At 54.3% G+C, this 26960-nt stretch overlaps 1 protein-coding gene and 1 long non-coding RNA gene across 2 annotated transcripts in view; one reads left to right on the top strand and one right to left on the bottom strand.

Annotated features, from left to right (window-relative positions):
- The window catches only part of LOC144728102 (uncharacterized), a 149337-nt gene that overhangs the window by 83045 nt on the left and 39332 nt on the right, over positions 1-26960 (bottom strand). The gene's annotated exons all lie outside the window — the stretch shown is intronic.
- LOC144727882 (uncharacterized) lies at positions 10945-16189 on the top strand. Its single transcript, XM_078607018.1, has one exon. It carries the CDS (start codon positions 10945-10947, stop codon positions 16132-16134), a length of 5190 nt encoding a protein of 1729 aa, XP_078463144.1. The 3' UTR covers positions 16135-16189.

Here is a 26960-nt window from a genome sequence, read left to right as displayed (position 1 = left end):
AGAGGGGGGGTAGAGAGAGAGGGGGGGGGTACAGAGAGAGGGAAGGTATAAGAAGGAGGAGAGCAAAGCGTGAAATCTTTCGTGAAATGTTTCATTTAAAAAAAGGGGGGGGGCACATAAAGCAAAGCAATGAAAAAAAAAACAAAAAAAAGCCAAAATTATGAACGAAGCAAAGTGCCGACTACTACAGCGATCACCTTCCTGCTTCCTCTGATCGTAAAACAAAGAGGACAGAGAGGGCTCGAGGATAGAGAGTTAAAGAGAGCGAGACACGGTGAGAAGGCGGAGTGGCACGAAGCCACCTCGAGAGAGAGCGAGCGAGCACCTCGAGAGAGAGGGGGGGGCATCATCACGTGGTGACAGACGGTGTCAGTGACGGCCGCACCCCCACACACACCCCCATATCTACCCCCCCACCCACATCCCCCTATCTCCCATCCCCAACCCCCCCCAATTCCGCGTATCTCCCACACTCACCATCCGCAACATATCCCTCACATCAAAGCCAGCATCATCCAATACCTCGATCTCAAATAGCCCCAACACACACACACGTACACGTACACACACATCACTCACACACCATGGAAACCACGCACACACCACGGACAAATATCCCCCCCCAGATATCCTTGACGGACTGACTGTTCGTGCAAGTGCTTTGAACGAGCACCTATGAAGGCCTTTGTCCCCCTCGTGGCAAAATCCACACACCGCACCAGGTACTCATTTGGGGCTGAGTCGACCTAGGGGAGGCCCAGGACCGGTGCGGATAATCGTCACGGGTGGTGTTGGCCGTGAGCGGGAATCCCAACTCGTGTCGTCGGTTTCGTAGCGCGAACCGCTAGACTACCGCGTCCCGCACACACGCACACATCAATTAAAGCCCCCCTACACACGCGTACAAGCCAACACACACAAACACCCCCCCACTCCCCCCCCCACATTAACCCGAGCCCCCCCTGGGGAGGCCGCTTTTAACCACGCTCCCGAGGGTCAGAGACGCGTGGAGGTCACGGGCACAGTGTAACACGCGGTGTGTGACTATGTGCGTGTGTGACCGTGTGACTGTGTGTGACTGTGTGCGTGTGTGACTATGTGCGTGTGTGACCGTGTGACTGTGTGTGACTGTGTGCGTGTGTGACTGTGTGTGTGTGACCGTGTGACTGTGTGTGACTGTGTGCGTGTGTGACTATGTGCGTGTGTGACCGTGTGACTGTGTGTGACTGTGTGCGTGTGTGACTGGGCCGGCAAAACAACCCCCTACCTCCTCGCGGTGCCGGACGGGCAACGATGTCGTGGACAGTGCTGTGGGGGGAGGGCCAATGCCCATTGGCCCTCTCCCCTCATGGCGTCTGTGACCACCACAGTGGCTAAACGGGGGCTCTGGACGGGTGCAAGGGGCTGGTAACCCCTCCACCTTCAATTAATTACCACGAGACTACGATATAAACATAAACATGTAACAATTAAGCTTGTGCCGGAGGCCCCGGGGGGACAGGCTTCTATGACGTCTCCTGGCCAAACCCCAATTGGCGGAGCCAGGAGATTGAATCTTCACCCTCGGGGCTCCTCCAGAAACAACGAAAAACCACTGCGGATGGCCACGTGGAATGTTCGAACGCTCACTGCGGAGGAGAGGCTGCCACTCCTTTGTCGGGAGCTGGACCGGTACCGCCTGGATCTCTGTGGCATTCAGGAGGTCCGGTGGACCGGTTCTGGCTCCTGCCACCACGAGGGGTGGACAGTCATCTACTCGGGGCAGGAGACTGCCAAACAACAGGGTGTGGCTCTTCTTCTGAACAAAAGAATGAAGGGGGCGTGGGAGCGTGGCGGTGAGGTGTGGGAAGCTGTAAGCCCCAGGATACTTTGGGCTCGCCTTCCCATCAACCGGAGGCGAGGAGTGGTAGTCGTGGTTACTTATGCCCCCACCGAAGACGAACATCCGTGGAGGGATGCAGGCAAAGCCGATGAGTCAAATGCCTTCTATGACCTCCTGTCACAGGTGCTGGCTAAAGTGGCCACTCGGGACAGAGTCATCTTGTTGGATGACTTCAATGCCAGAGTTGGTCATGATGCTGGCACCTGGTCTGGAGTGATTGGAAGGCATGGGCCAGATCAGCTCAATAACAATGGTAGGAGGCTGCTAGATTTTTGTGCAGCCCATGGGCTTGTAATTACCAACACGCTCTTCCAGCATCGGCGCATCCACACAACATCATGGATGCATGCCGGATCCAAGCAAGAACATCTGCTGGACTACATAGTGACGGACCAGCGGATGCGAGCCCATGTCCTTGACACCAGGACTTACCGTGGAGCTGATATACCTTCTGACCATCGACTAGTCATCTGTAAGATGCGCCTGCCATTCTTTCACTCCGGTGGTGGGTGTACATCCAGGACCCCATTCCAACCTAAAGTGGCCTGGTCTCAATTAGCTGATGAAAGTTGCAAGCGAGAATTTCACCATCGCTTGCAGCTGGGGTTGGCATCGTCCCCCACTCCTCCTGATGTCGAGGGTAAATGGGCAAGGTTTAGGACTGTGACTCATGCAGCTGCAATGGCTGCTTTGGGTACACGGTCCAGACCTCCCCAGAAACTCTGGCTGACAGAGGAGGTGTTCAAGTTAGTTGAGAAAAAGCGACAGGCCCACTCTCCTCGGCTACAGCATCCCACGTCAGAGAATGAGGAGGTTTACCAGAGCCTTCGTTCGGAGGTTCGGAGAGCCGTAAGGCGCTGCAAGGATGGGTGGTGGTCGCGGGTTGCTGAGAAGATGGAGTCTGCCTCAGTGGCCTGCGATCACAAATCACTATTTAACTCCATCAAAAAAGTAACCTGCAGCGCCACACCTATTACCATCATTAGGGGAAAAAACGGTGATCCAATCTACAACCCCCAGGAACAGGTTTGCAGATTTGCTGAGCATTTCTGTGAGGTCCTGGGGGAGGGGAAATCCCTCAGCCAGGAAAACATCATGGCCCAAAGTGGGGATAACCCTGCTGAGGCTGCGGTGCCTCAAATATTGGAAAAGGTCACGCCCTGTGAGTGGCTGGCTGAGGGTCATCTGTTGAGGAAGTACTGAAGGCGATCAAGAGTCTGAGACCAGGAAAGGCACCGGGCAGAGATGATCTCCCAAGCGAAATGCTCAGGGAGGGTGGCGTTTGTGCACAGACTGCCCTATATGACATCATAACAACAGTCTGGACCACTGGACGGGTTCCGCAGGATTGGAAGGATGCCCTGGTGGTCCCCCTCTTTACGAAGGGGGACCGCACAGACTGTAACAACTACAGGGGCATCTCACTCCTCAGTGTGCTGGGAAAGGTCCTGGCAAAGATTATTCAACATCGCCTTGCTAGGCACGCTGAGGAGAGGCTTGCGGAGCCCCAATGCGGTTTCAGGAAAGGGCGGTCCTGCACAGATGCCATATTTTCTGTCCGTCTGCTACAGCAGAGGTGTAGGGAATTCCAACAAGACCTACATCTCTGCTTTATTGACCTGGTCAAGGCCTATGCTACCATCAGTAGGCCTGGGCTCTGGGTTGTTCTCCGTGCTTTCGGAGTCCCTGACCCTCTGCTCACAATCATTAAGGACCTTCATGATGGTGAGCGGGCCCGGGTAAAACTACGTGGCCGAGAGTCAGAGCCTTTCCCTGTACACCTTGGGGTGCGATAGGGATGTCCTCTGGCTCCCACATTATATAACATCTATTTTGATCGCGTAGTTCGTGAAGCCTTCAATAGCTGTACCGGGGGAATTTCCATCTGGTACAGATATAATGGGAGGCTGATCGACGCCCGGGTGCGATCAAGGGATGGCTCCCAATTGGTCGACCACGTTATGTATGCCAATGATTTGGTAATAGCTGCTCATTCAGAAGAGGAGTTGGAGACGCTGCTGCTGAGACTGGAGCGTGCCACTAAGAGGTGGGGCCTTACCATCAGCCCCACCAAAACTAAGCACCTGCCTGGGTATTTTGTACCATCGGGCACTCCACCCCCACAACTCCCAATCGGTGATGGGGCAGTTGTGGAGAGAGTGGAGAGTTTCCCATACCTGGGCAGTGTGCTTATGACCGGCTCCAGTTTATCAGCAGAGGTCTCACTCCGAATCAGTCGAGCGGCAATATCTTTTCATCGGTTGCGTAACGCTGTGTGGAAGCTACCTGGTCTGTCGCTCCGCATGAAGCTTCAGGTTTTCTCGGCCACAGTCATTCCCTCCCTTCTCTATGCTTGCGAAACGTGGACCCCCCTAATGGAGCATCTTCGCCGGTTGGAAACATTTAGGCTGGCCTGCCTACGATCCATCCTGGGTTTAACCAGGCTGGATTGTGTGAGGAGCTCGCAAATCCTTGAAAGACACGGGCAAAGTCCCATCGGTGAGCTCCTCCGGCAGGCAAGGCTGCGTTGGCTGGGTCATGTAGCCCGCATGCCCAGCCATCGCATGCCTAAACAGCTTTTGTTCGGCCGGATCGAGGGGGCTAAATGGGCGCGGCACGGGCTAGAGAAGAGATGGAGTGATGTGGTACAGGAGGACGTGGAGCTGAGTGGACTTGCCGATGACTGGTACCAGCGGTGTCAAGATCGGCCTCAGTGGAGGAGGCTCGTGAAGGACGCTACTGGGCAGTTGGAGGCAGTCGCCCTCCAACAACAACGGAGGGCGAAGGAGCGACGCTCACAACAACGAGCGGAGCGCCGGGTGGCTAAAGCACAGCAAGTTGGCACAGTAGGGGGCACAGGTGGTGCATCAGCCAGTCATCTCAGTCAGTCGACCCGTGGCACCTGGGTCTGCCCCGTGACCTCCTGCCAGCGGGCGTTCGACACTTCACGTGGCCTCAGGGTGCACATGGCCTGGCACAAGCGTCGTGGTGACGTCACCGCCACTTAGTGGCGAATGGCGGTTGTTGTTGTTGTATATATGTTGAGGGGGGCGGTAGTGTAGCGGTTATTCGCTGCGCTACGAACCCGTAGACCCGGATTCGATTCCCACTCACGGCCAACACCAGTGACGATTATCTGAACCGGTCCCGGGCCTCCCCTAGGTCGACTCAGCCTCGAATGAGTACCTGTGCGCGGTGTTTAAACATCGCCACTGGGGAGACAAAGGCGACCGCGCGTGGTGCTCGCTAACAGCACTTGCCATGACGGCTTGTGTAAGGCTACATGGGGGTCTTTGTCTTTGTGTCTGCGTGTGTTGGCACCGTGGGAGGTTGGCGCAACTTTGCTCCGAAACCGGCGATCAGAGTTCGATTCCCCGCCCGCTCACGACCAACATCATTGATGCATATTTGACCCAGTCGTGGGCGTCCCCTAGGTCGACTCAGCCTTAAGTGAGTACTTGAGGCAAAAGCGTCCGGGGCGTGGTTCTGGCAACTCCAATTCGTCGCGTGGCGCGCCTGAATTCGCAGGTGCTACTCGCGCACTTGCCCCGACAGCCTTGTGTGGGCTATACGGGGGATCTTTGTCTCTGTCTTGTGTGTTCCCATGCCCCCCGCCCCACCCCCCGACTCGCCCCCTAAAACCCCCTCCCGCCGCCGACCCAAACCACTGCGGCTCTGCTCGCAGCGCCACGCGGACTCAACGTCGAGCAGCGCCGAGTGAGAGTGAGTGGGAGACTGAGTGCGTGGCGTGTGTGTGTGTCACAGTTGGTACACATGTGTGTGTGTGTGTGTCACAGTAGGTACACGTGTGTGTGTGTGTGTCACAGTAGGTACATGTGTGTGTGTGTGTCACAGTAGGTACACGTGTGTGTGTGTGTCACAGCAGGTACACGTGTGTGTGTGTCACAGCTGGTACACGTGTGTGTGTGCCACAGTAGGTACACGTGTGTGTGTGTGTCACAGCAGGTACAAGTGTGTGTGTGTCACAGCAGGTACACGTGTGTGTGTGTGTGTCACAGCAGGTACAAGTGTGTGTGTGTCACAGCTGGTACACGTGTGTGTGTGTGTCACAGCAGGTACAAGTGTGTGTGTGTCACAGCTGGTACACGTGTGTGTGTGTGTCACAGCAGGTACAAGTGTGTGTGTGTCACAGCAGGTACACGTGTGTGTGTGTGTGTCACAGCAGGTACACGTGTGTGTGTGCCACAGTAGGTACACGTGTGTGTGTGTGTCACAGCAGGTACAAGTGTGTGTGTGTCACAGCAGGTACACGTGTGTGTGTGTGTGTCACAGCAGGTACACGTGTGTGTGTGTCACAGCTGGTACACGTGTGTGTCACAGCAGGTACACGTGTGTGTGTGTGTCACAGCAGGTACACGTGTGTGTGTGTGTGTGTGTCACAGCAGGTACACGTGTGTGTGTGTGTCACAGCAGGTACACGTGTGTGTGTGTGTCACAGCAGGTACACGTGTGTGTGTGTGTCACAGTAGGTACACGTGTGTATGTGTCACAGCAGGTACACGTGTGTGTGTGTGTCACAGTAGGTACACGTGTGTGTGTGTATGTGTCACAGCAGGTACACGTGTGTGTGTGTATGTGTCACAGCAGGTACACGTGTGTGTATGTGTCACAGTAGGTACACGTGTGTGTGTGTATGTGTCACAGTAGGTACACGTGTGTGTGTGTATGTGTCACAGCAGGTACACGTGTGTGTGTGTGTCACAGCAGGTACACGTGTGTGTGTGTGTCACAGCAGGTACACGTGTGTGTGTCACAGTAGGTACACGTGTGTGTGTGTGTGTCACAGCAGGTACACGTGTGTGTGTCACAGTAGGTACACGTGTGTGTGTGTGTGTCACAGCAGGTACACGTGTGTGTGTGTGTGTCACAGCAGGTACACTTGTGTGTGTGTGTCACAGCTGGTACACGTGTGTGTGTGTGTCACAGCATGTACACGTGTGTGTGTGTGTCACAGCATGTACACGTGTGTGTGTGTCACAGCAGGTACACACGTGTGTGTCACAGTAGGTACACGTGTGTGTGTGTCACAGCAGGTACATACGTGTGTGTCACAGCAGGTACACGTGTGTGTGTGTGTCACAGCAGGTACACGTGTGTGTGTGTCACAGCATGTACACGTGTGTGTGTGTGTCACAGCAGGTACACGTGTGTGTGTGATAGCAGGTACACGTGTGTGTGTGATAGCAGGTACACGTGTGTGTGTGATAGCAGGTACACGTGTGTCTGTGATTGGCAGCTGGTACACGTGTGTGTGTCACAGCAGGTACACGTGTGTGTGTGTGTCACAGTAGGTACACGTGTGTGTGTGTGTGTGTGTCACAGTAGGTACACGTGTGTGTGTGTCACAGTAGGTACACGTGTGTGAGTGTGACAGCATGTACACGTGTGTGTGTGTGTGTCACAGCAGGTACACGTGTGTGAGTGTCACATCAGGTACACACGTGTGTGTGTGTGTCACAGCAGATACACGTGTGTGAGTGTGTGTGTGTATCACAGCAGGTACACACGTGTGTGTGTGTGTGTCACAGCAGATACACGTGTGTGTGTGTGTCACAGTAGGTACAAGTGTGTGTGTGACAGCAGGTACACGTGTGTGTGTGATTGACAGCTGGTACACGTGTGTGTGTGTGTCACAGCTGGTACACGTGTGTGTGTGTGATAGCAGCTACACGTGTTTGTGTGTTATTGACAGCCGCTACACGTGTGTGTGTGTGATTGATAGCTGGTACACGTGTGTGTGTATGTCACAGCAGCTTCACGTGTGTGTGATTGACAGCTGGTACACGTGTGTGTGTGTGTGTGTGTCACAGCTGGTACACGTATGTGTGTGTGATTGACAGCCGCTACACGTGTGTGTGTGTGTGTGTGTCACAGCAGCTTCACGTGTGTGTGTGTGAATGACAGCTGGTACACGTGTATCTAGCAGCAGGTAGCCATGTGTGTTTCAGCGTGTGTGAGGGTAATCATGTGTGTGTGTGAATGACAGCTGGTACACGTGTATCTAGCAGCAGGTAGACGTGTGTGTTTCAGCGTGTGTGAGTGTAATCACGTGTGTGTGACTATGAGTGTGGATGTTTCACTGCGATTGTGTAGCTACTACGCGCGTCCTCGCTGTGTCAGGCAAACGCGGGCAGGTGTGCGTGTGTGAAACAAACGAGACGGAACAATGCAAACGAAAAATACTACAATAGAGACAGACAATACAATAGAGACAGAACAATACAACCGAGACAGATAATACAATCGGAACAAAACAATGTAATCGAGACCGAACAATGCAAACGAGAAACATTTCGATGTAAAGCTTTCGTGACTGCAGGGATTCATATTCTTGGTTTTTTCGGTAAAGTCACGTAGAAGGGAAATAATACAATAATTAGCAGTGTTCATTAGGACGCTGTCTTTCCGACAGCCCTGTTCTTCACCTGAGGACGGCTGCTTGCGTTGTGGCCGAAACGTCGTGAGAATAATTGTATTAAGGTTAATTATTTATTATTTTATTATTTCCCTTCTACGTGACTTCACCGAAAGAACCAAGAATACAAGCAAGATGGTCAATACAATCGAGATGAGAAAATACAAAGTAAACAGAATAATACAAAGTAGGCAGAATAATACAAAGTAGACGGACAGAATAATACAAATGAGGCAGAACAAAACGAGGCAGGGCTACCAGAGTGAATGAGATGGATGTATGTTGAACTTTGTTTGCACCATACGTAGCCAAACATGCGAATCAAAAGTGCGGGGGACGGTCAACAAACCTAAAGCAGTTCTAAAGAAATTCGTTTTCAATCGAAATTTAACAGCTCCAATGGCTTCCTAAAATTAGGAGGAAGAACGTTTCAGACAGCTGCAAAAGCACATCTGAGAGCGCCGCTGTGAAGATGAGCGGATCTTCCTGGTTCTTTCGGTAAAGTCACGTAGAAGGGAAGTAATAAAATAATAAAACATAATAAAATAATTCTCACGACGTTTCGGCCACAACGCAAGCAGCCGTCCTCAGGTAAAGAATGAAACATTCGTGCTTCACCTGACGGCTGCTTGCGTTATTTTATTTTTATTATGTTTTATTTTTATTATTTTATTATTTCCCTTCTACGTGACTTCACCGAACGAACCAGGAAGATGGATCCCTGCAGTCACGAGATCAGTGAGGTGTTGTGGCTCGTCCGTGGCGAGCACGTTGTTGTGTGTGTAATGAGTGTAGCCTCATTCTCCCGCAGTTGAAGGGCGCTTCAAGTTCGTGCGGCGAGGGGGTAGAGACGGCTGCTGTTTCCCAGAAACTCTTTCCAGTGAGGACCTTCCTGGAAATGTTTGAGGTCACAGGAGATAACCGCGTGGTGGTGGTGATGATGGTGGCGAGTATCTGAACACGGTCCTGGGTTTTTCCTAGGTCGACCCAGCCTCAAATGAGTACCTGGAGTGGTGTGTAAACATCGCCACTTGTTTTAGAGACAAAGGTGGCCAGGGGTGGTTATGTCCACCCCACCTCCTCGTGTACCGTGCCGACTTTCTTCGTAGGTGCTACTCTCTAACAGCACTTGCCCCAACAGTCTGTTTGAGGATATACGGGGAATCTTTGTCTTTCGTAGCGATGATGGTGGTGGTCGTGGATGCAATTGTAATTGTCTGTGTAGACGGCGACCAAGAAACGCGGGACTGGCGCCGCGAGACTCGATTTCTCGAGCTTACATTGTTTTCTTGGGATTCTATTATTCTGGGATGCTATTGTTATCCTGAGAGTATCTTGGGGCGCCACGGTGGCTAGGAGATGTTTACTACTTCGCCTGGTATACAGGAGGTCGTGGCTTCGATTACAACCCCAACGCCTGCTGTATATTGGGAGTTTGCGTGTTCTCTCTCTCGCTAACCGTGGTCATGTGGATTTTTCTCGGACATTTTGAAAATGCGTTTAGATCATTTGGCTGCTATAAATATGCATGTGATAAGCCACTTCGTGGGCTATCATTTGTGGCCAGGTCGCTTCTGAAAAAGAGCTATACAGCTCAGTAGGTCTTACCTGGTAAAATAAAAATAGTTTATAGTTTAGTTTGTTGTATTGGGATTAAATTGTTTTGAAATTCTATTGCCTTGAGATTTACTCGTTTTAAGGATTCCATTTTTTGTAGATTATTTTGTTATTTTGAGATGTCATTGTCTAGTGATCATATTGTTGTCTTGGAATTTTTAGCACACGGCAAGTTTGTGTAAACTACACGTCCAGGTTGAAGTTTGTGAGCCACTCTCGAAAAGCTTCAGGAGTAGAGTGACTAATATCATCCGGTCCGCCGGAAAGCGGGCCTAGTAGACCGATGCAGCAGTTCACGGTTTAGTACTTTGTGAGGTTCCCGTGGCCACAGGGCCCTGCACCGTGGGCCCTCATCTGTGACGTCCCAATCGCGCAAGAGGCCTGCACAGCGGCGAGAGCGTTCACCGCCGCGGAGTGGTTGATGATTGCATCCACCACGGGTTTCTTGGCCGATCCAGAGCCATTGGCAACCTCGGCAGGACTCCATCGCAGCATTTGCAAGCGCTCCCCAGTTGACCCCCACTTAGTCCAATTGTCTCGCCCCGCCGACCCCAGATTGGGTTCATGGAGGGGTCGAGCCGGTCACCTTGGCGGTAACGAGAGGTCCGTCCTTCCTCAGATTGTTTCGCAGTTAGTTGAATTTCGTGCATCCTATTGTTGTCTTGCTGAAATTCTAATGTTGACCTTAGATTATATTGTCTTGGGATTATATTGTCTTGAGATTCTGCTGTTGTCTTAGGATTATATTGCTGTCTTGAGTTTCTATTGTCATCTTGATATTCTATTGTCTTGATATGCTATTGTTTTTTTTAAATTATATTGCCATCTTGGGATTCTATTGTTGATACAATGCTCTTTTATTATCTCGAGACACAATAATTTTCTTCAGAATCTATTGTTTTCTACACGTGTATCCATGAGAGGTAAAAGAGTGAAGTATTTGATTTCCTGACCCCTAACCCCGTTCCTTTAACCCCTCCCCCCCACCACTCCTTCTCAAGCAGCTGCCATGGCGGGCGTTGCCACCCTGGGCTATGTGAGCGACGCTTCGAGCGACGGGGGCTCGGGATTGGATGAGGCCGACAACGAGGTGCGCAACCTCACGTCACGAACCTTCAAGCGCATCACCACGCCCATCTCCTCCTGCGGCGACGAGACCACTCCCACACCCTGTGACGTCACCTCCTACGACGCTGACGAGGCTGCCACGCCCACCCCATGCGACGGGAAGGCCCTGACCACGCCAGGCCAGGAACCCGACAAATGGCCGACGTACGTGGAGCTGGGCATCTGGAGGAAGACTCAGCATGCCGCGGCGCGTGCCAGCACCGCCCTGCTGATGTCGCACAACGGCCAGCAACAATCCGCACGCCGCACCACCACCACTACCAGCACGACCCAGCAGCAGTCTGCCAAGCTGCACACCGCCACCACCACCACCACGACCAAGTCTGTGCACACGGCGATCAAGATAGCGCACCACAGCACCACACACACTGCCGGTTCGTACCAGAGCACAGCACACACCGCTGACCCACAGAACGGCTTCACGCACAGCACCGGCTCACAGCAGAACACCGCTCACGCTGCCGGCTCACACCAGGGCCCGCTGCACGCCGCACCCAGGAACAACACGGGGGGTCCCACCGTGGCCGCTAATACAAAACACAGCCCGCACACCATGAGCACCACACTTGGCAAGAAGAAGGAGGGGGGTCCGGCCAGCGCTCCCACCACCGGCACCCGAAACGCAGCCATGCACACGTCCCACTCAGCACTCGCAGCCACCCACAGCAGCTCCACCACATCGCCACTCGCCAAACCGCACTCCCCAGCCACACAAGCCGGCAACCCGCACTACACTGCGCCCGCTGTTACAAACAGAACTTTCAAGCAGCAGACGTCGGGCAGCACGACCAGCGTAGACACCAGCACACGTGCCAGCTCCCGTTCCATCACACACACCTTTTCAAACGGCAGTACGCTTAATGCTGCTACCACACCCAACTTTAAAAACGCCACGTACAGGCAGCAACCGTCGGGCAGTTCCACTGGAGCACACACCATCGTCTCAAACGCCAGTACACTCGCCGGCACAGACACCGGCACGCCAAAAGCTGCCACAGCCATCTTTACCAACGGCATACCCAAGCAGCAGACATCAGGCAGCGTGGTCGGTGCGCACACCAGCTCGCCCACTGTCTCAACCGGCGACACGCATTCCGGGTCACACCCCGCAGGCAGTCCATCTCACGGGGCTCAGCTTGGCGTCGAGGGCGGCAGTGGCGGCAGCAGCAGTGGCCGAGGCGGGAGCCGTGGTGGAGGCCGTGGTGGAGGGCGCGGTGGAGGCCGCGGTGGCGGTGGTGGAGGCCCCGTGCGATACATGGTGGCTGGGTTCCGCTTGCTGTGCCGAGCCGAGAGCCCGCCCGATGACTCCAAAGACCCCGAGGGGGCACTCGGGGTTGCAGGGGGCAGCGGCGTTTCGACTGAGCAGAGCCCAGGGCTGGACAAAATCAAGGGGTCAGCCAGTGCAAATCGGGCGTCAGTGGTGGAGGAAGCCAGCAGCATAGGGGAGGACGTGACGATGCGGGAGAGGGTGGCAGAGTCATGGGGGCGGCGGTGGAGCGAGGGGGGGGCGGCGGACAAGAGGCTCAAAGCAGCACGGCCGCTGAGTTGCGGCACGGAGCAGCCCGCCATCTCACGCTCGATCGGTGCGCGCCGATCGTCGGACAGCGGCCCCCGCATGCCGGCACCAGCGAGCACGGCGGAGCCGCCAGGCCTGAGCAGCACGGTTCGTAGCGGCGGCGCCGCCGGCGGGAGTCCACACTCGGGCGCCGGCTCTTGCTGCGGCCCCGACAAGAGGGCGCTCGACGCCGGGGCGGTGAGACCGCTGCCCAAGACGCAACGGAGCGAGACGAAGGGCAGGGCGTCCGTGTCGGGGGGCGGCAGGGGCAGGGAGAAGGAGGGCGAAGCCAAAGTGGAGGCCGAGGTGGAGGTGGTGGCGCGAGCGAGCAGCCACCTGAGCAATGTCATCGGGAGGCACATGCGCCTGGAGCGGAGCCTGAGCGAGGGTGCCGACTCGCGGAGCACGGGGCCGGTGGAGACCATAGGCCCACTGGATCCAGGGAGCTCCACCCACCCCCTGCTGACCGGCACGCTCGCCCCAGCCGCTGGGAAAATCACTCCGTCCGACATGGACCACTGGAAGATTTACTTGGACACCGACGACGACGACGAAGAGGTTTTTGAGGCGTGTGAAGACAGGAGCGTGGGCCCTGGCGGAGCTGCCCCAGCCGGGCCCTGTGACTCCCAGGAGCTGGCGTTTGAGGAGGAGGTGGCCACCATGAACAACGACGCGGAGCTGGAGGTTCGGCTCGCCGAGGCGATGGCGCTTGGAGCGGCCGCTGTCGGCAGCTGGGACATGATGCCTACGCCGGGAGGCGCTCGCGTGGATGTGGAAGGGGACGAGAGTGGTGCCGCGTGGACGACCACGGAAGCGGGAGTCCGCCCCGGCATGGAACAAATTGGGGGCTCGTTCGGGTCAAAGAGGAGGAAAAGACGCAGTGCGAGCAGCACGAGGCCCTCGGCACCATTGTCGGCGGCCGGGGACGTGAGGGTTGGCAACAGGGCCCAGGGCTGGGCCCAGGACATAGCGCGCCTCCTGACGCCGAATCTCGGGGACAAGGAGAAGGCCGATGAGGACAGGGGCTGCGAGAGGGGCAGGGAGAGGGGCAGGGAGAGGGGCAGGGGCAGAGAGAGAGAAGAGAATGTGCATGCGCGGAGGGCTGTGTCCCTAGACTGCCTCCCCAACACGAGAGCACGGGAGCGTGAACACGAGAGGGAGAAGCAGAAAGAACGAGAGAAGCAGAGGAGGAAAGCGCAAGAGCACGTCAAAAAGGAGAGGGAGATGGAAAGACATCAGGAGCAGCAGAGGGAGCGGGAACGGGAGCGAGCGAAGGAATGGGAGAGGGAACGGCAGCAGGATCGCGAGCATCGCCGCGCAGCGCTCGGCAAGCTCAACGAAGCCGTGCGGGCGCTCGAGACGAAGCTGGCGCTGAAGACGCGTGGACCGGGTCCTGCAAGCACCGCCGCCTCCTCCACCGCACCAACGTCTCCCGGTTGTGGTTCCGAACCATCTCAGCGAGAACCCAGCGCCAAAGTGCCACCGCCTGGGCCTACGTCTGGGCCAAACTACTCCTCCCCATCGCCCAACGCCTCCGTGCCCCATCCCGTAGCGGCTGCCGAGAAAACGGCGCCTGCCAAGGCCCCGGCGGGCGAGGCCATTACTGGTCACGTGGGCGGGCGGGCGCGCCTAGCCCGGTCGCTGTCCGCGGGAACGCCGTCGCCAGGGGAGCCAGTGGCCTGGCCACGGGACCAAGCCCATTCGCGGCCACCCAGTTTTCGTTCCGTGCTGCCGCCTTCGGCAAAGGCCAAGACTACCTCCGGGACCTCCGGGTTGACCGGGGTGACCGGGGTGACCGGGGTGACGGGCGAGGTGGCCGCAACCGCAGGGAATGAGGAGAAGAGCGGAGGGCGGGATGTCACACGGGGGCCCGAGGGGGCTAGAGGAGAGGATGCCAGCGACGGCTACTTCACCATGTCGCCTCGCCGACCCAAGCAGCCGGAGGCTCAGCAGGAGCTTCCGATGAAGCTAGATGCGCCGCCGCAGCAGCAGCAGCAAAAGCAGCAGCAGCAGCAGGCCAAGGTTCAGCCGCCATCCTCGCTGCTGTCTAAAGCACAGCACAAGCCGGGCCCACAGAAGATGACGCAGTCGCAAAAACCACCAGATCAGAAGCAAGAGCAGACAGCACAAGCACCAGATAAATCCCTGCTGTGGCAGAGGAGAACCCAGGCTCAAGCACAAGCGACCACGCGGCCACCGGCGGTGGCGCAACCACCCAAGCCACCGACTCAGCTGCAGACGCAGCCAAACAGAGGGCAGCAGCCACCAGACAGACAGCAGAGCCAGACGAATGCCACCAAGCAGACACAACCAGACAGGGACCCACAGCTTAACCGCCAGCAACCGGTGGTGCAGCAGCAGCAGCAACAGCAGCATACGGGACAGCCACAAGAAGCGACACAAGCACCACAACCGCTAAATTTGCAACTGCAGAGACAGCCACAGTCTGAGCCTCCGTTTCCACAACCGATGCATCTGATGCAACAGGAACTACCGCAGCCAATTGCACAACAGCCGATGCAACAACAGCAGATGCAGCAACAGCCGATGCAACAACAGCAGCTGATGCAGCAACAGCCGATGCAACAACAGCAGCTGATGCAGCAACAACAGCTGATGCAGCAACAGCAGCTGATGCAACAACAGCCTACGCAACAACAGCTGATGCAACAACAGCTGATGCAGCAACAGCTGATGCAACAACAGCTGATGCAACAACAGCCGATGCAACAACAGCCTACGCAACAGCAGCAGATGCAACAGCAGCCTACGCAACAGCAGCAGATGCAACAGCAGCTGATGCAACAACAGCAGGCGCTGGCTCACATGGCACCGCAGTACCCGTACATGATGATGCCGCAGGATGTGTCCTCACAGGCCATGATGATGTCACAGCTGATGGCGCCACTGATGGCTCCATACACAACGGCCCAACCGGAGACGACGGTGGTGGCACCGCCAACGCCGGAGCCGGTGCCACCGCCGTCCGCAGCGCTTGCACCGCACGCGCCCGGCACCCCGCCGCGACCTCCCATGTCCCCGGAGCCGATGGCGCCGATGATGATGATGTCGCCGGAGGCCGCGTCCCAGGCGGCGATGGCGGCGCGGCAGATGATGATGTCCACCATGATGATGATGATGATGGCCAATCCGGCCATGATGCAGTTCCAGCAGGGAGCGATGCCCTCATTCATGCCGGGCCACCTAATGACGTACCCGGCCGGTGGCCCCCCCGCCATGTCGTACCCAATGAGCGGTGCGCCGCAGTTCCCGGCGGGCGCAATGATGCCCTACCCGGCGGCGTACGCGGTGCCCCAGTTCCCCCCCGCGTTTGCGCCAAACCCCACGGCGCCAGCGTACCCGCAGCCGGGCCAGTACAAGTCAACGCCCGTGACGGACACCACCCCGCCGAGCCCGACCGCCAAGCACCCGTGGGAGGCTCCCTACTTTGTCCCGTCGGGGACCCAGCCCAGCTCCCCAACGGGGGCCTTCCCTTACCAGAATAGCAGTCACTGATGGCAAACGACGGCAACGCCTTGTCTGTAGGTGTGACTACCTCCTCCCCCCCCCCCCCCCCACCACTTAGAGGGGCATGTGGAGGCTTTGTGCACCGGCCGGTGGCTCTTCGCCACAAGAGGATGCGGCCGCTGAGCTTTGGCTGCACCTGCCGTGGCCTCAGTGCGGCCCCTAGCAAGGCCATAGGGGGGGGGGGGGGCGGCTCCCAAAAGCCACTGCTCGCTTCCCACTCATGCAGATTCTACTAGAGCTTTCCTCGTGTCGCCACTGTGCGCCGATACCGTTGCTTTTCTGTGGGTAATGATACATCCCGGTGCACCGCACGCAAGTCCCAGTGCCATCGCCATTATCACCATGGAGTCCCACAGCCGTGCATCCCCATTGTGGCTGTAATTGCGTAGACAGTGTGTGGGGGCGGGGTGGTGGGGTGGGGTTAGAAAACAAACGAGGGCAACTTTTCTTCTGGTCTGGGCCTCCTTGGTGCGGAGCCAATCGATTGACGTACTCATTTCTCAATGAGTTAAATTTACGACACGTATCGATAATGCACTCGTGTGCAAATGTTAAACCGTAATTAAAATCAAATGACTTTCAAAATAAATTTGTCATCTTGGCCAATGTGAATTACAACTAAAGGCAAGGTTAAAGAGTTTTCAATCTAGATGATTTAAAAGTGCATATCTCCAGTGGCTTCCTAATATCGGAACAGCGTTCCAGACGGCTGCAGAAGCGCATCCGAAAGCGTGTGATGCAGTGACCATCTTTGTTCGATGGCTCGCCAAAAGCCGCTGCGAGGATGACCGGAGTTGCGTGATGGGTTATGTTCCTTGTCGAGACCAGCATGGTATTGTGGTTCATTTGTGGCAAAGTACTTTGTGTGTAATGAGTGCGATCTTATAATGTATTCGTTCAGCAACCAGAAGCCAATGCAGCTCAGCGAGTACCGGACAGACATGGTCAGGTCTTGCAGTACCCGTCGCGACACGCGCCAAATCATTTTGTACACGCTGCAGCTTGGTAACGTTTTTGCCAGACGTCCAGTAGAGTAGTGAGTTGCAATAATCGAGCCTCGTCGATACCATGCTACACGCCACGGTGTGGCGACATTTTGCACGTGGCGATCAAACGACATGTCCTGGTCGAGAATGGTGCCGAGGCTCTTTAAATGAGTAGAAAACTGAATCCTGGAGTCTGCGACTGCCACACCCGGTCCTCCCACACATGTTTTGAAAGATGATGTCAAACTCCCCGCAGAGGTCCACACTCACTTTTTTCTAACAGGGAGTTGGGGCTTGCGCCTGACAGACATAGGGCCTTGGCCTTGTGACTCCGCGCCTCGAATCAGTTTAGACAGAGTGCCTCTATATGTATGAGCAAATGTAGTTCGACACAGTGTCTGGGTCATGATCATCATCATATGTCTCTTCCATCGGTTCATTCGTGGTAATTGTACCCAATAATTCCTTTCACCGGTGTCTCTCGCGAGCCAATAATGCTGCTTCGTTCAGCCTCAATGTTTTCTCTTCTATATATTTTATTGCTGGATCTATCCCGAACCTGGATTTATGCTGTCCCCCCCCCCAATCTCCCCTTCCACTTATTACAATAGTGACGATGTTTAGTTTTACATAGAATCGTTCATGCAAATCGCATCTCTCACAATTTCCGAGGAACCACAGTAAAGCTGTAAGGCAGCAGCAGCTTAGCAGTTAGGAGCCGGCGCTACCAACCATCGCCAGAGCTCTGCGGGCCTCAATATTTTGTACGGATGGATGCAATGGCGGAGCCAGGATTTTCAGGTAGGGGGGGCAACCCCTCCAGCAATGAAACATGATAGAGGAGTTGTCAGTAAGGACTTGCCCATGGCTTTTTACTCGACGCGTGTGCGGCGATGGCTCAGCCATCGATCGAGGGTCGAATTCGAACCGCGTTGTGTGATCGGCATCGCGCTCGCTGAAGGTGAATGCCTTCAGGGAAGTCGTGTCCTGTATCCGCTACTGCGCACAATTATGTGAGCCACTTATAACCGCTTTGCCGTTACTTATTGCCAATTATGGACTCAGACTATTGTCCTATCATCTCATAGATTCCCTGGCCACGTAATAATATGCTACACAGTGGCAGTGGGGGTTGCTAATTTATCACTAATAAACCCCAATGATCCAATCGAAATTAGGGATTTCTATAGGATCATTGGGGGGGGGTTGCACGTGCCACCCCACCACCACCCCCTAGCTCCTCCAGTGTATGTATGTTTAACTTCTTTCGCACCGTACGTAGCCAACCGTGCTAACTGGAAGTATTCTCCCGTGTCCGAACCCCTGCAATATTCTCTCCGTGGCTTTGTCTCAGGAGGTTCCGTTCAACTCTTAACTGGTTTCTAACCTGGGGCCCGTAAGAACTTTAATAATTATCCAGTGAGCTTTTGGCACCGACACGTTGCGATGCTTGCTCTGGGCTGCGTGGGCGGCTCCTGGATCCTTTGAGAAGTTACAGCATCTGCTGCTATTGCTGCTGCTGCTGTTGCTACCCCTGCTGCTGCCGCTAGACCCTAAATTAGGCTCGTGTATGTCGTGCTAGTGCAACTTGTCAACACCACAATTATGGCACGACATCAACGTGCACGAGTGGTGGGAGTCCGCTGTCCAACCGGGATAAAGGCCAACGGGGCGGGCGGGTGAGTGGGTAAGCAGGTGAGCGGGCGGGCGGGCGGGCGGGCGGGCAAGTGACTTGGCAGGTGAATGGTGGGGCAGGTGAGCGAGCGGGTGAGAAGGTGAGCTGCTTCGGGGGCCGGTGAGTAGGCGGTGCGTGCGCTCGTTTAGAGTTGCGCAGCGAAGGAGAAGAGGAGGGTGATGCGATGTGTGTGGGGTAGGGGAAGAAAGCACGTGGCAGCAAATCCACTGCTCGCGTACATGTGAACACACACACACACGTTGCACACACACACACACACGTTGCACACACACACACACACACGTTGCACACACACACACGTTGCACACACACACACACACGTTGCACACACACACACACACGTTGCACACACACACACACACGTTGCACACACACACACACACGTTGCACACACACACACACGTTGCACACACACGTTGCACACACACACACACACGTTGCACACACACACACACGTTGCACACACACACACACACGTTGCACACACACACACACGTTGCACACACACACACGTTGCACACACACACACGTTACACACACACGCACACGTTACACACAGATATACGCGGGTGACACGCGTGCTTGTTACGTGTTAAGTGATGCTGTCCCGGGTGATTAAACGAGAATTGTATTAAAATTATGGCTTCACGTCTCCCTGTCTCTGTGCGCATATCGTTTCTAACTTCGACTTGTAACGCGCCCCAGTCTCCGCTCATCGATCTCGTAGAGAGAGTGAACGACTTAGGGAGGCGCCAGGGTGGAGGAAGCCAACCATTTTTCGCCAAGCTCTGCTATCCTCTACATATGACTAATGAGCATTGGCGTGTGTGAGCAAACCAGAGCACATTGAGAAAACCCCACGAGTGTGAGCTGGGTAACGCTCTTATCCCACACGGACGGAATGTGTGAGGTCCGCGTTTGCTGTACTGCCTTGTTGGTAAGCCAGGGTTTCGGCACGGGGAAACACGGACGAGCAGCATCATCAGCAGCATCATCAGCAGCATCAGCAGCAGCAGCATCAGCAGCAGCAGCATCATCAGCAGCAGCAGCATCATCAGCAGCAGCAGCATCATCAGCAGCAGCATCAGCAGCAGCAGCATCAGCAGTAGCAGCATCAGCAGCAGCAGCATCAGCAGCAGCCGGTCTCCTGGCCACGCGACCCAGGCGGCCGAGGCGGGGTTGGCCCTTGGATGCGATTGAAGTGCCGTGGAAACTTGGCGAGACAGCCCATGGCAGCTGCATGTTCACGTGACTTGCTGACAACCACCACAGCCACCACCATCGCAACCACCTTCACAACACCCACAATCACAACCACCTTCACAACAAGCACCACCACAGTCACAAGCACCACTATCACAACCACCTCTACAACAACCACAATTACAACCATCGCTATCACCACCACCATCACAAGCACCTTCACGACAACCACCACCACCATCACAAGCACCTCCACAACACCCACAATCACCTCCACAACAACCACCACCACCATCACAACCATCGCAACCACCTTCAAAACACCCACAATCACAACCACCACTATCACCACCACCATCATAACCACCTCCACGACAACCACCACCATCACAGCCACCAACATCACAACCACCTCCACCATATATCAACCACCACCATCACAACCATCACAACCACCACCCCCACAACACCCACAATCACCTCCACAACAACCACCACTATCACCACCACCATCACAACCAACACCATAACGACAACTAACACCTTAACCACAACCATCACAGCCACCACCAAAGACAAAAAAAGACCCCCCCCCCCCACCGTTTAGCCTTTACAGACTGTTGGGGCAAGTGCTGTTAGCGAGCACATTATACAGGTCGGTACGGCACCGCACCGCGCCCGGCCGCCTTTGTCTCCCTAGTGGCGATGCTTACACATCTCACCAGGTACTCATTTCGACCGAGTTGAGCTCAAAGTTGATTCAGATAATCGTCGCTGTTGTTGGTGGCCGTGATCGGGAATCGAACGGTGTCTACCGGCAGTGCGCTAACCACTGCACTACCGCTCCCCAACACAATGCAGTACCCCCACCCTCGTCCCACACTACCAAAATAGCAACACTCACACACCAAGACAAAGATCCCCCGATAGCCTTAACAGACTGTAGGGGCAAGTGCTGTTAGCGAGTAGCACCTATGAAGGCCGGCACGGCACACGAAGGGGTCGGTGGCCAACACCACGCCCGGTCGCCTTTGTCTCCCCAGTGACGATGTGTTTACACACCGCACCAGGTACTCATTTGAAGCTGAGTCGACCTAGGGGAGGCCCAGAACTGGTTCAGATAATCGCTACTAGTGTTGGCCATGAGCGGGAATCGAACTCGGGTGGCCGGGTTCGTAGCGCAGCGCGCTAACCACTACACCACCGCTCCCCACAAACTCACACAAAGACAATACCACACACACACAATACCACACACACACACACACAACACCACACACACACACCAACGTAAGAAGCCCACTAACACAATACCATACACACAATACCACACACAATACCACACACACACAATACCACACTCACACATTAACATAATAGCACGCACACACATACACACAACACCATATACAATACCATACACACACACAATACCACACACACACAACACCACACACACACACCAACGTAAGAAGCCCACTAACACAATACCAGACACACAATACCACACACAAACAATACCACACTCACACATTAACATAATAGCACGCACACACATACATACACACAACACCATATACAATACCATACACACACAATACCACACACACACAACACCACACACATACACCAACGTAAGAAGCCCACTAACACAATACCATACACACAATAACATAATAGCACGCACACACACATACACACAACACCATATACAATACCATACACACACACAATACCACACACACACACCAACGTAAGAAGCCCACTAACACAATACCAGACACACAATACCACACACACACAATACCACACTCACACAATAACATAATAGCACGCACACACATACACACACACAACACCATATACAATACCATACACACACAATACCACACACTACACCACCGTAAGAAGCACACTAACACAATACCATACACACAACACCATACACAATACCATGCACACAACACCATACACACACACAATACCACACAAAGATAAAGATCCCCCGTATAGCCTTAACAGACTGTAGGGGCAAGTGCTGTTAGCGAGCACCTATGAAGGCCAGAACGGTACACGAGGGGGTGGGTGGCCAGCACCACGCCCGACCGCCTTTGTCTCCCCAGTGGCGATGTTTACACACCGCACCAGGTACTCATTTAAGGCTGAGTCGACCTAGGGGAGGCCCAGGACCGGTTCAGATAATCGTCACTGGTGTTAGCCGTGAGCGGGAATCGAACCCGGGTCGCCAGGTTCATAGCGCAGCGCGCAAACCGCTACACCACCGCTCCACAATACCACACACACACAACACCACACACATACACCAACGTAAGAAGCACACTAACACAATACCATACACACAACACCATACACAATACCACACACACACAATACCACACTCACACATTAACATAATAGCACGCACACACATACACACAACACCATATACAATACCACACTCACACACAATACCACACTCACACATTAACATAATAGCACACACACACATACACACTGCAACACACAAAAACAATATCACACAGTGCCAAACGCACCCAAAGACAAATATCCCCCGTATAGCCTCGAACAGACTGATGGGACAAGTGCTGTTAGCGAGCACCTTTAAAGGCCGGAACAATACACGAGGGGGTGGGTGGCCAACATCACGCCCGACCGCCTTTGTCTCCCCAGTGGCGATTTTTACACACCACACCAGGTACTCATTTGAAGCTGAGTCGACCTAGGGGAGGCCCAGGACCGGTTCAAATAATCGTCACTGGTGTTGGCCGTGAGCGAGAATCGAACCCACACACCACACACACACACAACACGCACACACACAAACACAACATGCACACACACACAACATGCACACACACACAATAGCACACACACCATGCACACACACACAGTAGCACACACACACACTAGCACACACACACAATAGCACACACACAGTGACACACAGTAGCACACACACACAATAGCACACACACACACACCATGCACACACACACCATGCACACACACACCATGCACACACACACCATGCACACACACACCATGCACACACACACCATGCACACACACACACTAGCACACAACAACAACAACAACCGCCATTCGCCACTAAGTGGCGGTGACGTCACCACGACGCTTGTGCCAGGCCATGTGCACCCTGAGGCCACGTGAAGTGTCGAACGCCCGCTGGCAGGAGGTCACGGGGCAGACCCAGGTGCCACGGGTCGACTGACCGAGATGACCGAGATGACTGGCTGATGCACCACCTGTGCCCCCTACTGTGCCAACTTGCTGTGCTTTAGCCACCCGGCGCTCCGCTCGTTGTTGTGAGCGTCGCTCCTCCGCCCTCCGTTGTTGTTGGAGGGCGACTGCCTCCAACTGCCCAGTAGCGTCCTTCACGAGCCTCCTCCACTGAGGCCGATCTTGACACCGCTGGTACCAGTCATCGGCAAGTCCACTCAGCTCCACGTCCTCCTGTACCACATCACTCCATCTCTTCTCTAGCCCGTGCCGCGCCCGTTTAGCCCCCTGGATCCGGCCGAACAAAAGCTGTTTAGGCATGCGGTGGCTGGGCATGCGGGCTACATGACCCAGCCAACGCAGCCTTGCCTGCCGGAGGAGCTCACTGATGGGACTTTGCCCAGATCTTTCAAGGACTTGTGAGCTCCTCACACAATCCAGCCTGGTTAAACCCACACCATGCACACACACACACACTAGCACACACACACACAATAGCACACACACACTAGCACACACACAATAGCACACACACCATGCACACACACACACAATAGCACACACACAGTGACACACAGTAGCACACACACACACAATAGCACACACACAGTGACACACGCACCCACACACACGCGTCTCGCCCGACTGCACGGAGTTCAGAATGGCCTCACAACCTCATGGGCTGGCACTCGCCATCACCACCACCACTATCATCACCATCATCACCACCACTACCACTACCACCACTACCACTATCATCACCACCACTACCACCACTATCATCACTATCATCACTATCATCACCATCACCACCACCACTACCACCACTATCATCACTATCATCACCACCATCACCCCCACTATCATCACCACCACTACCATCACTATCATCACCACCATCACCACCACTATCATCACCACCATAACCACCACTATCATCACCATCACCACCACCACTATCATCACCACCACTATCATCACCATCACCACCATCACCACCACTACCATCACTATCATCACCACCACTACCACCACTATCATCACCATCACCACCATTATCATCACCACCACTATCATCACCATCACCACCATCACCACCACTACCATCACTATCATCACCACCACTACCACCACTATCATCACCACCACCACTATCATCACCACCACGACCATAATCGCCGTCGCTACTATCATCACCACTATCTTAGACATAGATTCCCCATATAGCCTTTAACCGACTATTAGGGCAAGTTATGTTAATGAAGGCCGGCATGACACACGAGGGGGTGGGTGGCCAACACCACCGCCGACCGCCTTTGTCTCCCTAGTGGCGATGTTTACTACACTACACCGCACCAGGTACTCATTTGAGGTTGAGTCGACCTCGACGAGACCCAGGACCGGTTCAGATCATCGCCACTGGGTGTTGGGCGTGAGCGAGAATACAACTCGGGTGGCAGGGGTTTGTAGTGCAGCGCGCTAACCACTGCGCCACCGCTCCCCATCACTAGCATCAACCACCATAATCTCCATAAACAACACCAAAGATCCCCCGTGTAGCCTTAACAGACTGTAGGAGCAAGTGCTCCCACCAACTCCGACCATCACCCACCCCGCCAGCAGCAGTCGTGGGTGATGTGGGGGGCGTGTGAGTGAGGGCCGCCTTGCATGGCCGCGTCTCGCTCCCCCAGTTCCATTGATATGTTAATGAGCCCCCCCCTCCCATTTTACCCCCCACACACCACCCCCCACACACACCACACAGACCATACACCACCCCACACACACCATACACCAACCCCCACACCCCACACACACCATACACCACACCACACACACCATACACCACCCCACACACACCATACACCAACCCCCACACACCCCACACACACCATACACCACCCCACACACCACCCCCCACACACACACCCACAACACCCCACCCACACCATATACCACACACAGAACCCACACCATCCCCGCATACACCCCACCCCACCACCACACTCCCCACACACACCCCAGACATACCCCACACCACGCCACACCCTCCACATACTCCCCACCACACCACGCCCCCACACCCCCCCACCACACCCCCCCCCACCACACCCCCCACCACACCCCCCCACCACACCCCCTCACCACACCCCCCACCACACCCCCCACACACCCTCACACACCCCACACCACACCACGCCCCACACCGCCCCACACAATGCGAGACGCGCACAGACAAAGGTCCTTCCCCCGTGTAGCGCACGCGGCCTGTCGGGGCAAGTGCTGTCTAGAGAATGCGAGGAGCAGCCACTGAAGGCCGCCACGACACCGCAGATGAGGGCGGTGGCCTGGACCCCTGTTGCCTCCCCAGTGATCATGATGATGATGAGCTGATGATGATCATGATGATGATCTGATGATGAGCTGATGATGATCATGATGATGATCATGATGATCATGATGATGATCATGATGATGATCTGATAATGATGAGCTGATGATCATGATGATGATAAGCTGATAATGATGAGCTGATAATGATGAGCTGATGATCATGATGATGATCATGATGATGATGAGCTGATGATGATGAGCTGATAATGATGATCATGATGATGATGAGCTGATAATGATGAGCTGATGATCATGATGATGAGCATGATGATGATGAGCTGATAATGATGAGCTGATGATGATGATCATGATGATCATGATGATGATGAGCTGATGATGATGAGCTGATAATGATGCTCATGATGATGATCATGATGATGAGCTGTTGATGAGCTGATGATCATGATGATGATCTTGATGATGATGAGCTGATAATGATGAGCTGATGATCATGATGAGCTGATGATGATCATGATGATGATGAGCTGATGATGATCATGATGATGAAAATGATGAGCTGATAATGATGAGCTGATGATCATGATGATGATCATGATGATGATCATGATGATGAGCTGATGATGATCATGATGATGATGAGCTGATGATCATGATGATGATCATGATGATGATGAGCTGATAATGATGAGCTGATGATCATGATGATAATCATGATGATGATCATGATGATGAGCTGATGATCATGATGATGATGAGCTGATAATGATAATGATCATGATGATGATCATGATGATGGTGCTAATTACGAAGCTGATAATGATGAGAGTGAAGACCGTGGTGGTGATAATGAACTAATGATGATGGTGCTAATTACGAAGCTGTTCATGATTAGAGTGAAGACCAAGACCATTCGAGTGAAGATCGTGGTGGTGATGAGCTAATGATGATGATGATACGTTAGTGATGATGACAGCGAGGATGATGATAATATGTCGACGATTTCGTAGCTGATGATATCAGATGATAATAATTGATTGATCATGAATATGCTGAGTTGACGATGATCTGATTAATAACGATGAGTTGGTGATAATTAGCAATTGATGCTGAGGGGATGATGAGCTGATAATGATGAGATGGTGATGATTGGTTGATGGTAAAGCGATGAGAGTCTGATGATGAAACTCTGGCGATGATGATGGTGATGATGGTGGTGAGATGGTGATGATGATGAGATGGTGATGATGGTGATGATGGTGAGGACAGTGTGATCATGATGAGATGATGAGATGATGAGGGCAGTGATGATGGTG

Source organism: Lampetra planeri, chromosome 27 (genome assembly GCF_965212315.1).
Source record: "Lampetra planeri chromosome 27, kcLamPlan1.2.h2, whole genome shotgun sequence".
Taxonomy (NCBI): Eukaryota; Metazoa; Chordata; class Hyperoartia; order Petromyzontiformes; family Petromyzontidae; genus Lampetra; species Lampetra planeri.
Note: the sequence above shows the minus strand (reverse complement) of the source record. Positions and strands in the feature narration are given on the sequence as shown.